Genomic DNA, 25,159 nt, shown 5'->3' with positions numbered 1-25,159 from the left:
TATATTATTCTTGTGTTTTAAAATATGAGATATCAGTAAGGACAAAGAGTTGAAATAATGCTGAGGGAAAAAAAAAATAATATGTATGTTCCATTTCGGATCACTGCTGATCTGTAAACTCTTCTGTAACCTGCTTATTGCTTTCTGGACTGTTACAAAAATAGTCTGTTCAGTGAACTTTCCCTCCTAAGGATACTGGAGGAGCTCAGTGAGAGTGAAGGGAATAGAATGAGTGATGAAACGTTTACCATGCAAACTTCAGCTCAACAAATAATGTGATGTTTCTTCTCTTCTCTAACTCACATTTTATGGGAGCCATTTTTAAATGTGTTGCCTCCTTTATTGACTTTGCCTATGTTCAAGGGAGTTTGCCACAAACAGAAAGCATCTGTGTTGATATTTCTAACATGAACTTGCTCGTTCATTTCATAGAGTATTTCTGATTCACCTATATCTGCTCCCTTGATATGTAGTAACGCTACTTTGATTAGCTATTCATCCACTACTCTTTCTTCTACTACACTTAGAAACTTTACTGCAATTGCTGATTAAGGAGATAATATGCTCATTTGTGCTTCCTCCAAAGAGAAATAGCTTAAGTAAAACTTGTTTTAAAAAACCTGCATAGTGAAATGTGTCAGACATAGCAAGACACATACTGTATGATCTCACGTGTGGAATCTTAAATAAACTCAGATACAGAAAACAGGTTAGTGGTTGCCAGAGGCAGAGGCCTTGGAAAGGGGGTGTGCAAAATGAGTGAAGATGGGCAAAATATATAAACTTGCAGTTATAAGATAAACAAGTCCTGTGGTTGCAATGTGCAGCATGGCGACTGTAGTCAACAACTGCCATTGCTCTTCAGTTACTTAGTCATGTCCGACTCTTTCTGATCACGTGGACTGTAGCATACCGGGCTCCTCTGTCCTCCACTGTCTCCCAGAGTTTGATCAAATTCATGACCATTGAGTCGGTAATGCTATCAAACCGTCTCATCCTCTGCTCCCTGCTTCTCCTTTCACTTTCAGCCTTTCCGAGCACCAGGGTCTTTTCCAATGAGTCAGCTCTTTGCATCAGGTGGCCAGAGTTTTGGAGCTTTGGCTTCAGCTTCAGTCTTTCAAATGAACATTCAGGGTTGATTTCCTTTAGGGTTGACTAAAGGAAATCTCCTTGCATTCCCAGGGACTCTCAAGAGTCTTCTCCAACACCACAGTTCAAAAACATCAATTCTTTGGCGCTCAGCCTTCTTTATGATCCAACTTTCACATCCATACATGACTACTGGAAAAACCATAGCTTTAACAAAATGGACCTTTGTTGGCAAAGTGATGTCTTTGCTTTTTAATATGCCAGTTATAAAGCATATAAAACCTTGGAAGGTTTGTCATAGGTTTCCTTTCAAGGAGCGAGGGTCTTTTAAATTCATGACTGCAGTCACCGTCCACAGTGATTTTGGAGCCCAAGAAAAGAAAATCTGTCACTGCTTTCACTTTCCCCACTTCTGTTTGCCATGAAGTGGTGGGACTAAATGCCATCATCACAGTTTTTTTAATGTTGAGTTTTAAGCCAGCTTTTTCACTCTCCTCTTTCACCTTCATCAAGAGGCTCTCTAGTTCCATTTTGTTTTCTGCCATTAGAGTGGTATTTGTGTATCTGGAGTTGTTACTTCCCCCAGCAATCCTGATCCCAGTTTGTGATTCATCCAGCCCAGGATTGATATGCTCTGCATAGAAGTTAAATAAGCAGGGTGACAATATACAGCCTTCCCAATTTTGAACCTATCCATTGTTCCATGTCTGGTTCTAACTGTTGCTTCTTGACCTGCATACAGGCTTCTCAGGAGACAGGTATGGTGGTCTGGTATTCCCATCTCGTGAAGAATTTTCCACAGTTTGTTGTGATCCACAGTCAAAGGTTTCAGTGTAGTCAATGAAGCAAATGTTTTTCTGGAATTCCCTTGCTTTTTCCATTATCCCATAAATGCTGGCAATTTGATCTTTGGTTCCTCTGCCTTTTCAGAACCCTGCTTGGAAATCTGGAGGTTCTTGGTTCACATACTGTTGAAGCCTTGCTTGAAGTATATTGAGCATAACCATGCCAGGAAGAGAGTTGGAACATTCTTTGGCATTGCCCTTCTTTGGGCTTGGAATGAAAACTGACCCTTTCCAGTCCTGTGGCCACTGCAGAGTTTCCCAAACTTGCTGGCATATTGAGTGCAGCACTTTAAAGCATCATATTTTAGGATTTGAAATAACTCAGTTGGAATTCCATCACTTTCACTAGCTTTATTTATAGCAATGCTTCCTAAGGCACCTTGACTTCACACTCCAGGCTGTCTAGCACAGTGAGTGACCATGCCATCATGGTTATCCAAGTCATTAAGACCTTTCTTGTATAGTTCTGTGTATTCTTGCCAGCTCTTCTTAATCTCTTCGGCTTTTATTAAGTCCTTACTGTTTCTGTCCTTTATTGTACCCATCCTTGCATGAAATATTCTCTTAATATCGCCAGTTTTCTTGAAGCGATCTCTAGTTTTTCCCATTCCGTTGTCTTCCTCTACTTCTTTGCGTTGTTCATTTAAGAAGGACTTATTATCTCTCCTTGCTAGTCTCTAGAACTTTGCATTCAGTTGGGTTTATCTTTCCCTTTCTCCCTTCTTTTGCTTGTCTTCTTTCCTCAGCTATTTGTAAAGCCTCCTCAGACATCCACTTTGTCTACTTTTGTTTCTTTTCCTTTGGGATGGTTTTGGTCACTGCCTGCTGTAGAGTGTTATGAACCTCCGTCCACAGTTCTTCAGGCAGTCTGTCTACTGGGTCTAATCCCTTGAATCTGTCACCTCCACTGGATAATCATAAGGGATTTGATTTAGGTCCTTTCTGAATGACCCAGTGGTTTTCCCTACTTTCTTCAATTTAATTTGCTAAAGGAGTAAATCTTAAAGGTTCTTTTAAGAAAAATTAATATGTAACAATGTGTAATGAGAATATTATGTAAATATTATGTACTTACATGTAATATGTTTATAATTTTTAATATACAAATGCTTAGCATGGTGCCTGGCTGATAATCATGATGGGAGTCATAATTGAACACATAATCAGTAACAGTAATTATTTAATAACAACAGAAGTTAGGCAGTATAAAGCCTTTTGGCAACCTGTTGGGCAGTATCTTTCACAGATGAATATTTGTACAAGCTACCCCTCATTAATCCCATTCCAGAAGACGTGTGTATGTGTGTATATGGGTGTATCTCTGAATTGGGTACATATTTCAGCAAATGGCATATACTAAAATGTTCATAATAGTGCTATTTGTAATAGCCCATAACTAGAAATTCCCAAATACCCATCAAGAGTAGAGTGGGTAAATAAATTGTGTTGTGTTTATAATTTATGGAATAGCAAATAGCAATTAGAATAATGATATAGAATTATATGTAACAGTATAGATGAATTTCATGAATATAATGTTAAGTTAAAGAAGTCACACATAAAAGAGTATAATATATTATTCCGCTGATGTAAAGTACAACAGTAGGCAAAAATGTGTGTTGCTAGAAGTCAGGGTTCTGGTTACTTTTGGAGTTTGGCAGGGTGAAGTTACTAGAAATGGGCATGGCGGAGCTTCTGAGGCTCCTGGTCTGGGTGTTCAATTTGCAAAACCCTATTGGTCTGTACATTTAAATGCACTTTTCTCTTTGTATATTACACTACAAAAAATGTTAAAAACACAAAAGATACTGTGAAGTCATATAAAGGTCATTGCATATATGGAAGCTGTCAGTATCTAGCTATAAAAGCCTGAGCTACTTGACTTCTGAAAGGGAATATACCCATTTACAATACATTACAGGGTTATTATAAAGAGTAAATGAAATATATGAAAGTATATCAAAAAAAGTATCAGTATTAACCACGGCTGCCTTTGTAATAGGCTTCAGACTGCTGAACTGTCAGTATGAATGATGTGGTTGCAAAATGAGTGGTATATTGCTCATTTTCAGTTACTTCCTATAGTCTTTATCCAGAGAATGATATCTCAAGCTCAGTCATCAAGAGAGTTCTGTTTTTATGAGTTTGTGTCACTGACTGCCAAGTGGTCATAAAATGAAATAAAATAAAATATGCTTTCTCGTGGTGTCAAAGAATGCCGGTACTATTTTGGGCACTGTGTCCTGATGAGAGGATTATTATCACTTTCAACACAACTGTGTTAAGATTGCACCTGAAAACTATTTTTTTTTTCTTTTGGTACCTCAGGAGCCTCCAAAAGTAGAGCAAGTGGTAGTAAGCCTAGGAAATATGAAGTTCCATATCTGTAAGAAAAAAAAAAAAAGAAAGATGATGAATTAAAATGCATATAGTTTTGCTTTCTCAGTGAGAATGAACACAGTAGTTCATAAATATGGGAAAGGTATAAATTCTAAAAGATAAAGTACAATAAGGATAAGGGTTTCCCTTATAGCTCAGTTGGTAAAGAATCTGCCTGCAATGCAGGAGATCTGGGTTCAATTCTTGGGTCGGGAAGCTCCCCTGGAAAAGGAAATGGCAACCCACTCCAGTATTCTTGCCTGGAGAATGCCATGGGCAGAGGAACCTGTCAGGCTACATACAGTCCATGGGGTCGCGAGAGTCGAACACAATTTAGTGACTAAACCACCACCAAGATAAGGATAAATGATTAAACTCAAGAGTAAAAAGCTCTGTCTATGAGTGCATGCTAAGTCACTTCAGTCATGTCCGATTCTTTGCGACCCTATGGATTGTAGCCCCCAGGCTCCTCTGTCCATGGGATTTTCCAGGCAAGAATACTGGACTGGGTTGCCATTCCCTCCTCCAGGGGATCTTCCTGACCCAGGGATTGAACCTGAGTCTCTCATGTCATCTGCATTGGTAGGTGGGTTCTTTATTACTGATGCCACCTGAGAAGCCCCCTATCTTTGAGTAGTAGGATATAATTTTTTAAGAACAGTTTAGGTTTAACATCAGAAAGAAAACTCTCCTTAGAGTAACAGCAATTCAGCTATGGAACATACATTTAAGGGAGGAATGTAAGTCCCATTATCAAGACCGTGCAAACAGAAACATCCTAAGCAGACAGGGGATGTTATGGGAAGTAACTTGCTGACAAGAACTTAGTATGGTCTAGCATCATTTTTTTCTCTTATCAAATGATTATTTATGGAAATAATTATAGAGTGTAGATAATTTTTTAAAATTTTAAACAATTATATTGGAGTAGAGTTGATTTAAAATGTTATGTTAATTTCTGCTGGGCAGCAAAGTAAATCAGTTATACATGCACATATATCCATTCTTATTTCCCACATATGTCATTACAGAGTATTAAGACAAGTTCCCTGTGCTATACATTAGTTGTCTATTTTATATACAGTAGTGTATATATGTCAATCCCATTCTCCCAATTTGCACCCTCCCCACCAACCCTGTAACCATAAGTTTGGGTCTGGCATCTTAAATACTGAAATTGGTCTCATTTACACATATACTAAGGAGAAGGAAATGGCAACCCACTCCAGTGTTCTTGCCTGGAGAATCCCAGGGACGGGGGAGCCTGGTGGGCTGCCGTCTATGGGGTCGCACAGAGTCCGACACGACTGCAGTGACTTAGCAGCAGCAGCAGCAAACATATACCAAGAGATGCCTGAGTTTGGATATATTTATTTTGCCTTTAATTTGTCTTGTTTCCAGTTATTTGTCTCTGAGTGGGAAGATAAGAAAGATAAAATATCTGTATTATGGAATATGTTAATGTATCCCTGTTGTGGCATTAAAACTAATGATATTTTTAAAGTTTGGGGGAAAAAAAAAGCATAGGTCTTTCTGTTCTATTCTCAGCTCATAAAACAGTGCCTTGTAGGCAGGCAGTAAATATTTTTTGGATAAATGATGAAAAGATTGAACATAGAAGGTAGTACATATACCTAAATTATGTTCAGTATTTAAACAGAAAATGGACAAATTATTAGGCCACATCAAATCCAATTTTCCACACCATATTGAATCCTAGATTCTGTTAGGGTATTGAAGTGTCATGGAATAAGTTCAATCCTTATATATTTGGAAATGAATTATTTAGTCTTTTCTTTTACCTTAAATCTCTTTAAGGTCAAAGAGTAGTACAGTATTCGATTTCCTATTTAGAAATAAAAAAATTACAAGAATTTCTGTTTCTACCAAGCTCTACTTACCAAACCTTTTTGTGAATATTATTGTTTACATAAAAGAATAAACAAAACCGTGCTAGGTAAAATAGATAAGTTACTATTTTTGCTGGGATACCTCATGAAGGAAACCTGTTTTCCCAGGATTTTTCTAAATCTCCTTCTGTAAGCAAATGCTTATAATGCATTTGCATTATATATATATAATGCAAAGTATCATGGTAAGACTCTAAGACCAATTAAAACCTATGGGACAATTAAATTCTTATAAAAGAAGCATTAGTTTACTCTTTTGCTGTCTTCTGGTTTATAAATAGGTCGAAACTTATATGTAAGAAATATCACAATGTGTTTTTATTCATACGCTTTGACTTACATCACTATTTCCAGAGTTTCTAATAACACTCATTATGATGGAGGGCTAGGGAGAGATTTTTGTTTTGTCCAAAAATTGTGGTATAGGAGTTCAAGAGACCATACACAATTCAGAAAAATTGAAAAATCATTTTGTCCTTCATTCATCATCATCCACCCTGAGAAGGTCATTATCCAAATCAACCCTTCCCAACCAAAGGTTTCATAAAAATTATGTCCAAAGTCCTAAATATTAATATTTCATTGTATGTAATGATTTAACTTTTTTCTTTGCTCCAAGAATAGGACTACCTATAATTCATCCCTGGGAGGACGAGAAAATATTCATGTCCTGTTAAGCATAACTGTCTTGTTGAGCCTTGGCTGGGAAAAAGTGGTCTGAATCCATGTGGTCTATTTTAAGCCTATTCCTTGACTACGTGTAGCATCCAGTGCTCTCTCAGCCACTGGGACTTTTCAACATTTCCAAGGCCTCTGTACCAGCAATCATATATAACAATTCCATCAGATCTCTTTCCACCTCTCAGGCCCATTAATGAGCATAAGGCCCAGCTTTCATAACTCAGAAATCATTCCTCCTTTATTCTTCACCTTGGCAAATCCAGTCTTCCCCAGTCTTTCTTCAACACTTTCATGGGTTCTCCAGTTCTCCCCACTATCAAAGCCTCTTGGCTCTGTTGGAGCAAAGGGAGTCTTAACATCAATTGGCTCTTTTGAGAGAAGGAATAGAAGTTGCCTCTTATTCTTTCTTGAAGTACCTAAGGAGCAATAGGGCAAGATTATTTCTCAGTTACTCTGAAGAGACATGAATATCTGAACTGGCTTCATGCTCCTAACTATTCCTTCCAGTATTCTTAAGTTTCAAGACCTTCTTCAAGTCATGGCACATAAAGAAAATTATGGAAGATGTATGGCCTGATGGAGGAAAATGAGAAAATTTGGGGACATCTCTATAGAATTTATTAAAAACTCATTGCATTTCATTTATATGGCTTCAGTTCAGTTCAGTTGCTCAGTCGTGTCTGACTCTTTGCAGCCCCATGGACTGCTTATTATATGGCTTAATTATGATTAAAAACCATTTAAAGTGTTTAGGAAATTTTACATTTTGAATTTATATAAAATTTCTAGATATCTGACCAAAATTTTATGGAAAATAATATTGTACCATTTTTTTTCCATGACATGGATACATAATCCCTGATCAAAATTTTACTAAAATTCTATTTCTTGACAAGCAACTTTATTTGGATCAGTTCAGTTCAGTCTCTCAGTCGTGTCCGACTCTTCGTGAACCCATGGACCACAGCACGCCAGGCCTCCCTTTCCATCATCAGCTCTCGGACTTTACTCAAACTCATATCCATTGAGTTGGTGATGCCATCCAACCATCTCATCCTCTGTCGTCCCCTTCTCCTCTTGCCTTCAATCTTTCCCAGCATCAGGGTCTTTTCCAATGAGTCAGCTCTTCGCATCAAGTGGCCAAAGAATTGGGAGTTTCAGCTTCAACATCAGTCCTTTCAATGAACACGCAGGACTGATCTCCTTTAGGATGGACTGGTTGGATCTCCTTGCAGTCCAAGGGACTCTCAAGAGTCTTCTCCAACACCACAGTTCAAAAGCATCAATTCTTCGGTGCTCAGCTTTCTTTATAGTCCAACTCTCACATCCATACATGACTACTGGAAAAACCATATCCTTGACTAGATGGACCTTTGTTGGCAAAGTAATGTCTCTGCTTTTTAATATGCTGTCTAGGTTGGTCATAACTTTCCTTCCAAGGAGTAAGCATCTTTTAATTTCATGGCTGTAGTCACCATCTGCAACTAGTCAGCAATAGTTTTATATTTTATTTATATGTGCTTCTAATTTTTATTGAAGTATAGTTGATTTACAATATTACATTAGTTTCAGGTATACAATGTAGTGATTTGTATTTTTACAGATATAGTCCATATAAAGTTATCATAAAATATTAGCTATATTCCCTACCCTGTATATCTTTATATCTTATATATTGAAAATATATATGCACCCCAATGTTTATAGCAGCATTATTTATAATAGTTAATATATGGAAGCAACCTAAGTGTTCATCAGTAGATGAATGAAGAAAGATGTGGTATGTATGTATTTGTGTATACACACACACACACACACACACACACACAATGCAACATTAGTCCCCTCCAGAAAAGAATGAAATTTTGCCATTTGTAACAGGGATAATACTAAGAGGGTATTATGCTTAGTGAAATAAGTCAGACAGAGAAAAATAAATACTGTTTGTTTTCACTTATTTGTAAAATCCAAAAAGTAAAACAAATGAATATAAAAAAATAGAATCAGATTCACAGACACAAAGAACATACTAGCAGTTATCAGATGGGAAAGGGGCGGCAGGAGGAAAAGTAGGAGAAGGGAATTAAGAAGCATAAACTACTAGATATAAAACAAAAGAGATAATTTTAAATCATTACTATAGATAATCATAAATGATAACATTTTTAATGTAAAAATTCTAGCATTAGTTTCTATAATTTGCAAGTGTACTTTGGAAATTTCTTACAGTAATGTGAATGCTTCTCAAATTCAAGTAGATTTTTTTATATCAAGTATTTCCTAATAATTATCTGTAACTGTAAAACTGCTTTCAACTGGCTTACATGGCACTAAAAGGGCACAAGTGCCACCAAAGGAATTTTCCAGTAAACATGAACACACTATGACCTAAAACTGCACCTTTCAAAGCTTCCACTTGACCACCATTCCTTTGCCCTGACTGTCACCTTGTAGTATTTCATTGATCCTTAGGTACCTAGAGTAAGGGTTCCTAGGGAATATGTTTGCACCTGGCCAATTAAATACATGTCCAAAGACAGAGCTCCTCCTTGGCAGTGCTCACTATTACATACCATACAAGCAAGTACTGGACTTACTGAATATTCTGCTGCTGCAGCGACTACAGATTCACCCAGCGATAAGAAGTATCCAGCAGTGGGTATGAAGGTGATGAGTGAACGGAGGAAGGGTTTCTCCCCAACACCCCACCCTAACAAGCACTCTAAAGGCTGAGAAGACAGATATTTCCTGGCACGTATGTAATACATTTACCATGCTGCAAACTGGTGAAATACCAGGACCAACCTCTGCCTTAGGTGGTTCTACAAGAGTCACTCTTCCTAACTGTCTCCTCTTTTATTCCTTGGCCTGGTTTCAGTTTCTCAGACCAGCACGATAAAATAACATTGTAGCTGAATGTTCTACTTTAAAAAAAAAAATTCAGATTTCTTCTTTGTATTACATTGTCAAAATGTACTTCTCACAACCTCCAACACTACCTTTCTAGTTTAAGCTTTTATTTACAATTGCATCAGATTCCAGTTGCTTCCATCTCTAGGCCATCCCTCAGTGGATTGTATCTAGAGTCAGCAGATTAGGAAACTGATTTTATTAAAATATAAATCATATCATGTCACTTCTTTTCTCAAGAACTGTCAATCTATCCACTTAGAATAAAATGCAGAATATTACACAGCCAGGCAAGCTTAAATAATCTAGTCCCTGGCTATGTCTTCAACTTCGTTTCCAGCCACGTTCCCCCTAACTCACTAGGTGTTAGCCATTCTAACGCTTAATGCCCCTTTCTCCCCTTTGTCTACTGTACTTTCTCTCCAGGTTTTCCTTGAGTTCACATGCTCATTTTATATCTCTGATCATGTGTGACCTTGTGAAGACTATCTAAACTACCCATTTATCATTTCATTCCCATAACTTGATTAATTTATCTGAAATTAATTTTTTACTATCTGAAATTATATAATTATATGTTGATTTTGTTGGTTAAACCCCACACAGAATGTAAACTGTTTTAGGGTAGATGTTTCTGTATTATTTATGGGATACCCTCAGTGGCTAAAATAGTGCCTGGTACATGGTAAGCACTCCATAAATATCAGCTATTGTTCATCTTAAGTATTAACTTATGGATCAGTAAGTACTACCCTGTCCTTTTGCTCAGAAAATGTTTCCAGAATCTGAGCCCATACATAGAACCCCAAGTCAAGATCTGATGTGTGGGTGATGGTAAACTCATTAGAAAAATTCAGAATAAAAATTAATCAAACTTTGAAAAATAATGTGTAATATCTTTCTAACTCAAGGCCCTCAAAATAAAGTTTGACCTACTTCTTTAAACTTTCTTTTGTGATGGACAATGCCAGTGTGATTATCTCACCAGTCAGTAAACCTAAAATGTTTAGTTACTATTGACTATGTACAGAGTTCTGAACTAAGAACCATTCCTAAGTTAGCAAGGAAATGCAAAGGCTATTTATTCCCCAAGATTTTTTTTTAATGAAGATACAGGAAATAAAATAGTAATTTTATTCAGGTCTAAATGGCCTGAAAAATGAACAGAACTTCCAGTGTTTCCTTGTTTACTCCAATGATTGGCATCTTTGCTGAGAGACGATAGTGTTGACTGAGCAGAAAGAGTTTCCTTTGCAATCTCAGAAACTTTATACTTATCCAGTCCCTGCAGCTATAATCTACTAAAGTTGAAGTCTATCACTGGAGGAATAAACTCTTCCATATTATTGGATTTTCCATGTTCCCTTATAATCCCTTAAGGGTTAAGGAATACATTTTGTCAAGCTTTAAAATTTCTGATTAAAAAAAAATATATATATCTTTTTAAAATTTGTAATTCCTTCCCCTGGCTTCATAACCTGGGAATTTTTAACATGACTTCAGTTTCCAAACATTGTAATTATTAACTTAAATTTCTAAGTGAAAGTTTCATAAAATGATGTCCTCTGGAGGTTTTGAGATTCACATGCATTTTCCTACCCATGTTAAGTGACCACAGATTCCTGTGCTTTTTAGTTCCTATTTCTTATTTGTATAGCTTTTCCTGATTAAAAATTAATGCAAGTTTTTGTTCCCAAACTGAAAAGTAAAGAAAGCATAAAGGAGAAAAGCATAACATCTAAAACATTAGAGTACTAATAAAATTCATAAAACTAATAAAAAAAGCAGAGACAATACTTTTCCAACAAAGGTCTGTCTAGTCAAAGCTATGGCTTTTCCAGTAGTCATGTATGGATGTGAGAGTTGGACTATAAAGTAAGCTGAGTGCCAAAGAATTGATGCTTTTGAACTGTGGTGCTGGAGAAGACACTTGAGAGTCTCTTGGGCTGCAAGGAGATCCAAGCAGTCCATCCTAAAGGAAATCAGTCCTGAATATTCATTGGAAGGACTGATGCTGAAGCTGAAACTCCAATACTTTGGCCACCTAACGTGAAGAACTGACTCATTGGAAAAGACCGTGATGCTGGGAAAGATTGAAGGCAGGAGGAGAAGGGGACGACAGGATGAGATGGTTGGATAGCATCACTGACTCAATGGACATGAGTTTGAGTAAACTCTGGGAGTTGGTGATGGACAGGGAGGCTTGGTGTGCTGCAGTTCATGGGATCGCAAAGAGTTGGACACAACTGAGTGACTGAACTGAACTAATAAAATTATTGTGAAATTCCTTATAGTATTCTTTATATTCATATTTTTAAAGAAAATTAGGTTTACTTATATGATTTTAAAGTATACTTCAAATCATATTTATAGCTATTTAGTAGCTAATATATGATTTTAATATATAATTTTAATCACTGAATTATTCTCATAACTTTATGAGTCTTTATTTCACTGTTAGTTTTTAATTGAAAGATTAAGCTAATTTTATCTTTTTTCTACAATAATACTGTTGTTAACATTCTTATATGTAAATCTTTTTGATCATCAATGAGGTTTTTATTAGAGTAAAAATGCTGAATTAAAGTTTATAAGCATTTCCAATACTCAATATGTTTTATTAAATGTCTTTTCAAAATATTGTATCCATTTATATTTCCATAGTATTTATGAGACTAACCACTTAACTTTACCCCAGTAACATTAATTACTACTTTAAAAGAAATTTTTGCCAGTCTAATAGGAGAATTAATGACCAGTTGCACATTTTGTTTGCTATTTTGTCTGAACATTTGTAAAGATGTTAACTAGCCACTTGTGGTATTTCATTTTGGTGTGAAAAGTGCCTGTTCATACACTCTGATCTTTTTAATCAGGTTGTTTTCTTTTTGATTTGAAACAGCTATTTATATGTGAAGACAAAGACTTTATCATAAATGTTTCACATTTTTTCCCAACTAATTATTTTTATTTTATCCTAAATGAATCAGTGAAGGAAGCAAAGAGAGACAGCAGTCACCATGATGATCAGATTATTTTTTTATAACTAACTATAAGTAGTTGAAGATGTTGAAGTGGATAGTCTTGGAAAAATAACATTTTATCTCAGTTCTTCATCAATTCTTTCTTTTAAGTTCTCACATATTTGTTAAACAGGTATTTATTAAGTATTTGTTCAGTACGTTTACAAGTTAGTATCAACTCAAAATACAGCAAACAAGCATTGATATAGTAAAATATACACCCAAATCTCTAGAATTAATAAGATGAGGCACTGGTCAGATACTCTAGTTGTAAGATAGCTGAACTGGACAGGATTCTCTTAAAACCAACATTGTGATTATAACTAGAAATTCCTCATTTAGGGGAAAATAAAAAGATTAAAAACTATTAAGTCTTGTGTCTGCCCAGGAACTACTCAGATAGGCATGTATTTTGAGGGAAATGCAAAAAGCTAAAAGAAGGATCATATACATGATGGTAAATTGAGTGACAGGAATCTGGAAATACTGAAGCAGAAGCAAGAGACATAAATGAGCAGAGCCTTGTTAAAAATGCCAAAGACAATAAAAATTACATCTTTAGGAATGTTCAGAACAAGAAAAATGAGGCCAGAATAGGTCCATTGCTTGGGGATATGACATACATAATACTAGAAGGAATAGCTAATGCATGGGATGACAGAAAGAGGATTCAAAATGATCTCTACAGGAAAGAATAAAGGGCCAGAGCTAACAAGATGAAATTAGATAGTGATAAACAAATCAACCTGTCCTTAGGTTAAAAAAAATCAACCGTACAAGTATAAGATTAGGGAAACAGGAGAGTCTACAGGAAAAATATTCTGGGATTTTCATTGATTGAAAATTAAGTATGAATTGGTCATTCAGAATGCAGCCAAAAAGTGGCCACAATCATTGTAGGGCACATTTACAAAACTACAGAATCACAGAGATAATTATCCTCCAGTATTTAGCCCTTATAACACACCTGTGTTTTTTCTTTTTCTTTTTTTTTTTTTCTTACACAGATATAAGTGTTTTTACTCTAGAGAAACAGGGACAAGTTAAGACTCACTAGTATACGTAGAGAACGGACTTGTGGACACAGTGGGGGAAGGAGGCAGTGATGCATTGAGAGGGTAGCATTGCCATATTTATTAAACACTGCCATGTGCAGAATAGATAGCTAGTGGGACGCCTCTGTGTAGCATAGGGAGCTCAGCTCGGTGCTCTGTGATGACCCAGCCGGGTGGGATAGATACAGGAGGAGGGAGGCTGACAGGGGAGAGGATATGTGAATACTGAGAGCTAATTCATGTTGTTGTAAAGCCGATGCTCACACAACATTATAAAGCAATTATCCTCCAATTAAAAAATCAACTTAATAAAGGACTCAGTATCGATGATCTGGACCACTTTGTATGATCTTTAAGGAACTTAGAAATTTCTCTTGGAAATGTTGAACAAATTTTCACAAGGCATGAAAATTGTAAACTATTTGAACAATTGTGATACCAAAATTAGATTTTACATGTTCTCTGTTTTCCAAAAGATAGAACTGAGCGCCATGGATAGAATTCACAAAAATATAAATTAAAAAAAAATTTTTTTAAATACTTAGACTTCTTAATGCAGTGTGTTCTTAGTCACCAGAAGAATTAAGAAGAGGTCAGAAATGTGGTCAGTCAGTCAGTCAGTTCAGTCGCTCAGTCATGTCCGACTCTTTGCGACCCCATGAATCGCAGCACGCCAGGCCTCCCCGTCATCACAAACTCCCGGAGTTCACTCAAACTCATGTCCATCGAGTCGGTGATGCCATCCGGCCATCTCATCCTCTGTCGTCCCCTTCTCCTCCTGCCCCTAATCCCTCCCAGCATCAGGGTCTTTTCCAATGTGGTAGAAAGGATTTGAATATAGGATGTAATCTAACAAGAGGGATTCTTATGGTCCTATCAATTCTATCATTCTGTGCTAGCCTATTTTTTTTTAATAATTTTATTTATTCTTGGCTGTGTGGGGCCTCACTGCTGCACGGGCTTTTCTCTGGTCACGGTGACCTGGGGCTCCCCCCCAGCTGCGGTGTGCAGGCCTCTCATTGCTGGTGGCTTGTGTTGTTACAGAGCACAAGCTCTAGGGCTTGGAGGCTTCAGTAGTTGAGAACACTGGCCTCAGTGGTTGTAGCGTACGTGCTCAGTGGTAGTTCCCAGTCTCTCGAGTTCAGGCACAATGTTTGGGGCCCATCGACTTAGTTGCTGTGTGTCATGTGGGACCTTCCTGGACCAAGGAGTCTCCTGCATTGGCAGGTGGATTCTATACCACTGGACCACCAGGAAAGTCCTAGCCTACTTTTTTATTTGTTGATGTGGCCTAATAGCTTGCTCTCATCAGTTTGTCTCTGAAATAACTATGTAAATAGTTGCTCAGTTAATGAATGCATAACAAAATGATTATTAGATATCTGAACACTCAGAAGTTGTTTAAGAGAGTATCAAAAATCAGAAATAGATGTGAAAACTGTTTCTGGCAGCAAAATTTGGGCAGAACTGCATTTCATTGAACTTTGATAGTGAAGCAGCTGGTTCTTTACATGGTAGAACAAATCTCAGCAGATATTATTATCCCTGGTTTATTGATTGGGACAGTCAATTGATAGTTTTATTTCTTCTATGTATTTGCTAAGTTTCTTCTCAAATTGTTCTTTCAACTGGGTATTTAAAATCTCCAAATATGGTAGAATTTTCCATTTATCTTTTAAATTCCATCAGTTTGTCTTACATGTTTTGACAGTCTCTTGTTTGGATTTTTTACTTTTATGATTGTTACACCTTTGTATTAGTCTATTGCTCTGTAAAAACAAATTAATGCCAAAACTCAATGGCTTGAAACAACCTTATTATCTCACAGTTCTGGAAATTAGAAATGTGTATGCATCTTAGGTAGTTCCTCTCTTGTAGTCATGGTGTTAGCTAGGTATGCAGTCATCTCAAGACTTATGTGGTCAAGGATCAGCTTCCAAGATCATTCACTCTGTTGGCAGGATTCAGTCCCTCCTCCTGTTGTTGGACTGAGAGTGTTAATTCCTCACTGACCACTGCTCTGAGGCTGCCCTCAATTCCTTGTCTTGTGGGCCTCCCATCGTATCAGTATGCTCTCTTAAAAATATACAATCAGAGAAGGCAATAGAGATTATCATAAGATGGTAGTAAGAGCCTTTTATAACCTAGTCAACAGTAGTGCCATCCCATCACTTTTATCAAATTCTATTCATTAGAAGTAAGTCACTAGGTCTAGGGGAGGGGAGTATGCATTAAGGGGAGAGGAATATACAAGCATTGGAATATCAGTAGGCAGAAATCATTGTGAGACATTGTCAGAAGCTAACTACCACAATGTATTTGTTAATGTAACTCTTTTTATTTTTTATTATGTCTATTCCTGATTCTGATACATATGACATTTTTCTCTTGTTGCTTTTAAGAAATGCTCTTTATCTTTGGATTTCAGCTATTTAACTTTGTTGTGTTTTGTTGTTAACATTTTTACATTTTCTCTGCATGATATTGATTTAGCATCTCAAATATGTGATTTTCTCCCTCTCATAACTTTGTAAAATTTTAGCCATTGTATTTTGAAAGATTTTTCTGTCCAGTCCTCTTAACCCTTCTTCTTCTAGTCCCGTAATACCTGTTTTTGACCATTTGCTATCATTTAACAAATGATAGTTCCTGCACAACCATTTATTTTAAAAAGTTTCTATTATTTATGAAAATGAAAGTTGCTCAATTGTGTCTGACACTCCACGACCCCATGAACAGTAGCTTGTCAGCCTTTTTTGTCCATGGAATTCTCCAGGCAAGAATGCTGGAGTGGGTAGCCATTCCCTTCTCTAGGGGATCTTCCCAACCCAGGTCTCCCACACATTGCAGGCAGATTGTTTACTGGCTGAGTTACTAGGGAAGTCTTACTTACTGTGATGTATTATTTATATAATTATCATTATTTGCTCTAAGTATTATATTGTTTACTATAATTATTACTATAACCATTGTATTAACTACTGTAATTATTAATCACTATAATTACCATAATTATTACTCTATTATTTACTATAATTATTAATATTTATTTATCCTTATTCAAACTAACTTACTCTTCTCTGTCATGTTCATTGAGCTTAGTCTTTCCAGTTTTATTTATTTCAAATATTGTAGTCTTTACTTCTAGAATTTCCTTATTTAAATTTATATTACCTTTGCTAAGATTTCCCATTTCCCTACTGAAATAGTCATTAGTCGAAAATGTTCTTTTTTAGTTCATTGCAGATAATTGTAAGTATTGTCTTAAAATCCTTATCTGTTAGTTTCAACATCTGGTTTATTTTCTGGTCAGACTTGTTTTTTCCCTCTATTGAGAAGGAAATTTGGGGGTTCTTCATATTTTGGATAGTTATTTAAATCATATCTAGGAAAAGAAAATTAAGTTGTAAAGATTCTAGATTCTGTGATTTTTCTTCTGTAAACATTATATCCTTTGTTTCAACTGTTAATTTTTTTTTGGCTGTGCTGGAACTGCAGATTCTGTTTCTTTCATGGCAGCTCTGTTTTCAGTACATATTTCTTATTCTATTTGAGACTAAAACTGAGAAAAAATACAGTCCATGTTTACTCTTCTGTGTTGCATTATGATGCTCAGCATTTGTTTGTGTAGATCTGAATTTCCTCCTAATATATTTTAATTCTGTTTGAAGAATATTTCTTTGAATACTTCTTAAAGTGAAGATCTCATGTCTTCACTGAGTAAATTTACTAAGCAAATTGTCTGAGTTTTTGTTGGTCTGACAATCTGTTTCTCTTTCATTTTTTAATGGTATTTTTGCTGGGAATATAATTCTAGATTAATAGATTTTTTACTGTTTTTAAATTTCAGTACTTTAAATTATCATTCACTTGTCATCTGGGTTGAACAACTTTAGATGAGAAGTCTGGAATCCTTGCCTCTTTTTCTATATATATAGTGCATCCTTTTTCCTCTGGCTGCTTTTAATTTTTAATTCTTACCACTATTTTCAAGAAATTTGATTGTGGTATGCCTTGTTGTGTTTATTCTATTTACAGTTTATTGAGCCTCTTGGATATATGTGTTTGTAGTTTTCATCAAATCTAGAAAATAATTGGTCATTTTTACTTAAATTTGTTTTTACATACCTATTCTTCTACAACTTATATTATGTCCATATAACACTTTTTGAATTTTTCTACAGGTCGCTGAATCTGTTAATTTTTTTCAGCCTTTTTTTTTCTTCTGTGATTTAATTTGTGTTGTGATTTTCTCTGTGTAATTTTAATTTCTATTGTTATGGCTTAATGTTAACTTTCTTCTTCAGTGTTTAACCTAATAATTTCAGATGTACTAACTTTCATTTTACATATATAGCTTTTCACCTACAGGAATTATATTTTGTTCTTTGTTACAAATTCAATTTATATCTTTATTACATTAAATTTTTTCTCTTCACCTTTGAACACATTTCTAATGTTTACAATAGAAATACTTAAGTGTTAACAAATCCCATTATCTCTGAAATCCTAGTTATGGATCACATTTTCCTGGTTCTTCATATTTCAAGTACTAACTGGATAGTAGAAACTGTGAGCATTACACTGTTGAGAGAAAGTTTTTGTCATTTTCTTTAAGCTGTGTTAGAGTCTGTTACTTATAAAACAGACTGATACGTTAGAATCTCGTTTTAAAGCACTTTTAGGTCTGAAATAGAGTTGCCTTTACTACAGGCATAGTTTAGCCCCACTTCTTATGGGTGCTCTTCCTGTTACCTCCACCAAAGGCTGAGTATTCAACAAGCAATCTCATTGGCTATTATGAAACTGAAAAATTTCCCAGGATCATGTAAGCTTCAGATTTCAGTTCACTGGAAATGAAATTTCATTTCTAACCTTGTGCACTGCACTCTATGATTTTGTGGCTTAGATTTAACAAGGAGACAAGGGAACCATATGGAGATTTATGGGTCTCTTTATGAAACATCCTCCTCTGTAGTATTCTGTCCTGAAAATACCAGCGACCTCAGCCTCCGAGAACTCTGCTGTTTGTCCCATGAATTCTGTTAAGATTACTGTGCTCTGCTTCATACTCTTCTTGTAAAACAGCTTGTTAGATACCTGTAGTCAAAAAGACCACAGGAGAAAACCTTGCTGGTCTTCTCACAGGGATCACACTTCTGCACTGTCTCTCGTGCACTGTTTATTTAAATGTGTGTGGTAGGAGAGTAAATCCATACAGGTTAGGAGTATAAATACTCACACTCTTTATTACAAAGTAGGTATCAGTATAAAATACACAACTGAGGTCTGATACATGCTTAAAAGTCATTAATAATCAAAAGATATTTCAGACATAAATGGAAAATTGTGATAAATACAATGCTAGGTACTATAATTTCTCTAATTTTCATAAACACTGATGTTACTAGTAGATATTACCACTAGAAGACAAAAGGCAAAAGATAAATTCAGGTTTAATTACCTCTTTTTCTTGAGCTTTAAATAAGGAAAAAAAATCCTCAATGTTTTTTTTCCCCCTTTTACAGCAGAATTACTCTATAAAACCCTAACTAAGTCTTAGGTAGCATTAATTTTAGCCACACTGACAAGAGTATTGAAATATTATGTAGACTTGGAGCACTTTAAGAACTGCTAAATGGTTTGTAATAATTTTGTGATTTTTTAAAAAATTTTTCCTAATCTGTGCTACTTGGTCATTCAGTACAGGTCTAAGATCACAGTAGTAGTGATCTTAGTAGGTCTAAGATCTAAAAACTAAAGTTTTTAATCTTTAGATCAAAGATCTTGTGACTTTCGTGACCTTAAATCACAGAACTAAAAAATTTAGTTTATAATAGCTTGAACACTTTAAACCAATTTTCAAAATTAATCAGTTTAAATTTTGACCTTTTCATTTACTAACCTTGTATTAAGACTAAACTGATTATTTCACCAACTTACTTGACCATACTAAGACAGGTGGAATTTGTTTCCCAGCTCCTGGATTTTCCTTTATCCATGTATTAAAATTTCTATATATGGCACAGGGAATATAGTCAATAATATTATTATAACTTTGTATGGTGAAAGATGATTACTAGACTTATAATGGTAGTAAATTCATAATGTAGATAAATGTCAAGTCACTATATAGTCTGCCTGAATCAAATATAATGTTGTATGTTAACTATAATAAAACAATTCTATAAATCTAATTTATTTATAAACCTAGACAGCTTATTAAAAAGCAGAGATATTACTTTGCCAACAAAGGTCCATCTAGTCAAAGCTATGGTTTTTCCAGTAATCATGTATGGATGTGAGAGTTGGACTATAACGAAAGTTGAGCACTGAAGAATTGATGCTTTAGAACTGTGGTGTTGGAGAAGACTCTCGAGAGTCCCTTGGACTGCTGGAGATCCAACCAGTCCATCCTAAAGGAGATCAGTCCTGAATGTTCACTGCAAGGACTGAAGCTGAGGCTGAAACTCCAATTCTTTGGCCACCTGATGTGAAGAACTGACTCATTGGAAAAGACCCTGATGCTGGGAAAGATTGAAGGCAGGAAGAGAAGGGGACAACAGAGGACGAGATGGTTGGATGGCATCACCGACTCAGTGGACATGAGTTTGAGTAAACTCTGGGAGTTGGTGATGGACTGGGAGGCTTGGCGTGCTGCAGTCCATGGGGTCACAGAGTCGGACACGACTGAGCGACTGAACTGACAGATAAATCTAATTTGGGTAAATGGGCATGTGAAGATCTCAGAACACTTAAATACTTATTGGCAGAGCTTAGGTCCTTAAAGAAAGCAATTATGGAGGATTTTTTCTGATTAGTAAATTTAATAAGAATTATTTTGAGATTACCTACAAATTCATATTCATTGTGTCCTATATGAGCCAGCAGGTGACAAACTTGAGAGTTTTTGTACTATTGCTCCTATTGAGGAAGTATAAGTATTGAATGAACTATATATGTATCTATACTATACTATACTATATATGTAGCCTTCTCTGGTGGCTTAGATGGTAAAGCATCTGCCTACAATGCAGGAGACCTGGGTTTAATCCCTGGGTTGGGAAGATCTGGAGAAGGAAATGGCAACCCACTCCAGTATTGCGTGGAAAATCCCATGGACGGAGCAACCTGGTAGGCTACAGTCCATGGGGTAGCAAAGAGTCGGACACGACTGAGCGACTTCACTTTCACTTTCTTTCATGTATGTATCAATGGATCTTATGAATAGCTTTTTTGGTGTACCATAGCATAAGAAAAATGAAAACCTCTAGTTGTTAGGATACCAATGTATTTTTTGTTTGTCTGTTTTTCTCTAGATTTATTGTTTTATCCTCTAATTCTTTCCCTAATAAATAATTTTGAGAGAGGATGCCGACTGAACATATTTTTTGCTATGATTTCCACAAATAAGAGCAAAATGTAATGGTCCTACATTTACTTGGAGGTGGGAATCTTTTCAACATTTAAAAGGGCATGCAAAATATATTTTGTCTCCCAGAATAAGTAATGTAAGATTTTTTGAAAGTTCTAATAACATTGATCTTCATGTTTTTAAATATATAACAGTAATTTGTGGTGATGATTGTTTTTACTTTATTTCTATAAATATTTCCATTTGGGGGTGGCTTTTTGTTAGTCATATATAAGTGAGGACGGATTTAATTTATTTCTTTATTTTTATTGGAATATAGTTGATTTACAGTGTTGTGTTGGCTTCAGGTATACAACAAAGAGAATCAACTATAGATACATCCACTCTTTTTTAGATTGTTTCCCCATTTTTGCCATTACAGAGTGCTGAGTAGAGTTTCCTGTGCTACAGCAGATCCTTATTAGTTAACTATTTTATATAGAGTAGTATGTGTTCGTCAATCCCAATCTTCCAATTTATCCCTCTCCACTCTTACCTACTGATAAGCATGTTTGTTTTCTACATCTGTGACTCTATTTCTGTTTTGTAGATAAGTTCATTTGTACCCCTTTTTAAAAAAAAAGATTCTATGTATAATTGATATTATATATGTATATTTGACTTTCAAAAAATGAAAATTGGTTATATTCAAACATATGATTAGGCTTTGGGGTTATAAGAAAACACATTTCTACCTATTACATTCAAAGATGAAAATTCAATCATAATACATAACACCCCTTTCTTTCTCTCTGGGAAATGTGTCCATTGTTAACACTACCTCTAAAAATTAATTTCCCTTCCTGTAAGTTATACTTCTTTTTATATGGCTGCATTAACCAATCTATTTAGCAATTACTATAACTTTCTCTTTCTGATGGGTAAGAATGAAAAAAGGAAAGCAATGACTAAAGATACACAAAAAGTAAGAGAACCTAGATGTTCCATTATTTCTACATGTGAACTGGATCATTAAATGACTTTTATAAGATTTAAATAAAATATTCTTCACTAAAATAAAAAACTATATGAATGATTGTTAGTGAACTGAGTGTTTTAAGAAGTGGAAAGTAAATTCACCAGTTATTGAAAATAAATGCTTGAGTTCTTTTCCAAATACCACAATAACTGAAGACTCTTTAAGACTTATTAAGTTTCTAATACTTTATAATTCTTCCTTCCTTGCTTTTTTTTTCTTTTTTTTTTCTTCCTTGCTTTTTTTAAGGGAAGAAGATGCAATTTTTTAAAAAATATGGAATATAGATATATCATAGGGAAAGTAAATTATACTGTACAGTTGAATTTAAACAATGAAACAAATTTGAAATTTAAGAAATGTAGAACTGGCACTTATGATATAGATTGTATATCACTCAACTTTAGTGTTCTGAGCACTGGGGTTTTTAAAAAAAAAGAAGAGGAAAAAACTTCTAATCAGAAGTAACTACTGCTCTAGTCTGCCTGCATTCAGAGATTCCCTGATGTTGTGCAGTGTGTTCTAAGTCCTCTTTTATCTGTTTTCCTTCACTCCATTTCCAAGTTCCCCAGAAACCAGTTTTAGAGAAAGGTGACCCACAACCACCTCTCACCCCCAACTCCCCACTCCTTGCATCTTTCTGATGGAATACCTTGGGATTTTTCATGAAGTCAAATCAGGGATGTGAAACTGAGCCCAGACTCAGTGATTCCCAGACTTCTAGAGTCCCATGTGCATCGGATTACATGCCCAAAATACCTGAACCATGGCTGGCCCTTGCTCTAAGGATTCTGAGTGCAAACTGTCATAAAGTGTGCAATGAGGCATATTTTTTTTTAAACAACATTGTTTCTATTTAGTACTTAAATGTACACATCTCTTGAATTTGAGTGAGAACACCCGGTCCCAGGCGGGTGGTCGGGTGATGCAACCCAGAACAGGTGGTTGGGGAGAGCTAGGGTCTGCCAGCTGAGGAACCACAGCCAATTCCCTGCAGAAGTGTGGCCCCAGCCAACTGCATCTTCCCCACGTTCAACAGGGAGGATGACAGGTCATGGCAGCTCCTTAAAACATGCTGGAGAGTAACTCTTCTTGAGGGGGGAGTTCCTCCGTGAAGGTCCTTTGGAATCCTGTTGAATTTAGGAGTGGGTACCTTCTCCATCCCCTGGGCTCTCTCTGCCTCTCTTCACCCCCTGCGCTCCCACATCACCCCATGTACACGCAAAAGAAAGTTTCACACAGAATGAGCCCCGTGTTGACGCAGGCATCACCTCCCCTCCCATCTGGACAGAAGCCCAGGAGGGGGCAAGGAGGGTGGGGGTGGTGGGAGAGTGCGAAGGAACGTATCGCTTGGAAATCTGTGGCAAGGGTCCCCAAGGGGGGCCGAGCAACGGTCAGTCAAGAGTATTGGTCCTGCATCCACAAATACATCAAGCTTTTCCCTCCTCCATCAACCCCTTAAATCCCAATGAGGTCACTGCAATGAGAGAGAATCAGATCCAGAGAGGGGGAGAGGAAGAGGACGACGACGAGGGAGAAGAAACCCAGACGGAAAAAGGCCATCAGACAAGGTCGCTTTTTCTGGCGACACAGCAACTGTGAGAAGCGTGGTGCTGAATATCATCCGCCCGCTCAGCCTGGGGACCGAGGGACTCACAGAAGCACTTCGTGTTACCACGAAAACAAAGGAAGGGAGACCAGGCGAGAGGGCGAGAGATGCTCTGAGCAGTCCCGCTTAGGATCTGGGGAAGCGAAGCTCGTCTACTTGGCGGGGAAAGAAAAGAGAGCCTGAAAGGGTCCCGGAAGCAGAGAGAACGGGATTTCCCTGCGGAGACTTGGGACGCGGCAGAACTCTGGACAGCGCCTGACTCCGGAGCGGGGCTCCGAGCTCCCTGGCTCCCCCGGGCTTCCGGCCCCTTCTTGAAAGCCCTTTCTACCAGTGAGCTCTCTCCTGGACTCCGACCACCGACCGGGAAAATCCTTCTGTGACCCCTGTCTGAACGTGCCGGGGTTGGAGCAGCTCTGCTTCTGACCCGGTCAGGGAAGAGGGTCTCCGGTCCCGGAAATCCAGTCCTTGTGGATAATGCGTCTCTGGTGAAGAAAGAAAAGTTTGGGGTCTGGTAGCGGGCAGAGGGGGTAAGGAGGCGAGTGGAAGGAAGAAGGTGGATGGTCGGCTTCCCTCTCTGACCTGGAAGGAACGATGACCGAAGAAGGATGTGCACCAGCGGCCAGATTATTGGGAGCCTCCTGCTGCTCTCCGTGCTGGAGATAGGGCTGGGGGCGTCCAGCGTGGCCGTGGGGGCGGTCAGCTTCAGCCTGGCCCTCCGAGAGCACAAGCCGCAGCTTGGAGACTCGTCCCCGGTATGGAGCGGGGTGTGTGTACGTTGAGGCATTTCGCTCTCTCTTTACGGTGACGGTCAGTGTGCGCGCGTTAGTCACTCCCTCCCCGGGGTTGGAAATATGAATCTCCTCTGGCTTGTATGTAGGTTCATGTCGGCAGGCTGTGCCTCTGTACGTTGTCCTTTAATTATTAATATTTTTTTCTTACCTTGATACCAAATTAAATGGCTTTGTTTAAAGTTGGGGGAGGGCAGTTTCCACTGGCTGAATCTGCAAAAGGTTGCCCAGTGGGGCTGATTGGGGGGGCCGGGGGAGGGGGGGTCACACCTGTCAAGGGCAGGCTCAGCCTCCATACTTTTACAAGGAAAATCAAAATGAAAGTGTTACATCATTTTCTTACACCAGCAACAAGCAAGGGTAGAGTTATGCATTTATTTCTCGGCAACAGTGCCCAAAGTACACTAAAGACAACACAGATATCACAAAGAGAAATACGATGTGAGTATGAAAGGAGAATTTCATCCCAAAAAACACTGC

General features: G+C 37.1%; 1 protein-coding gene across 5 annotated transcripts in view; it reads left to right on the top strand.

The window, feature by feature from the left end:
• TMEM196 (transmembrane protein 196) overlaps nucleotides 1–25,159 on the top strand; it is a 136,974-nt gene that overhangs the window by 44,135 nt on the left and 67,680 nt on the right. For 2 of the 5 annotated variants that reach the window (XM_043462799.1, XM_043462796.1), the window contains exon 1: nucleotides 23,119–24,643. The exons of 1 other annotated variant lie outside the window; for it this stretch is intronic. In XM_043462799.1, coding sequence (XP_043318734.1) covers nucleotides 24,497–24,643 — 147 coding nt within the window. In that variant the 5' untranslated portion in view covers nucleotides 23,119–24,496. Of the gene's footprint in view, nucleotides 1–23,118; nucleotides 24,662–25,159 lie in introns of those variants that run through there. 2 more of the 5 variants (XM_043462798.1, XM_043462795.1) reach the window with 1 other exon arrangement.

The sequence above is a fragment of the Cervus canadensis genome, chromosome 3 (genome assembly GCF_019320065.1).
Source record: "Cervus canadensis isolate Bull #8, Minnesota chromosome 3, ASM1932006v1, whole genome shotgun sequence".
NCBI classification, from domain to species: domain Eukaryota; kingdom Metazoa; phylum Chordata; class Mammalia; order Artiodactyla; family Cervidae; genus Cervus; species Cervus canadensis.
This window is presented reverse-complemented; position numbering and strand designations above follow the sequence as displayed.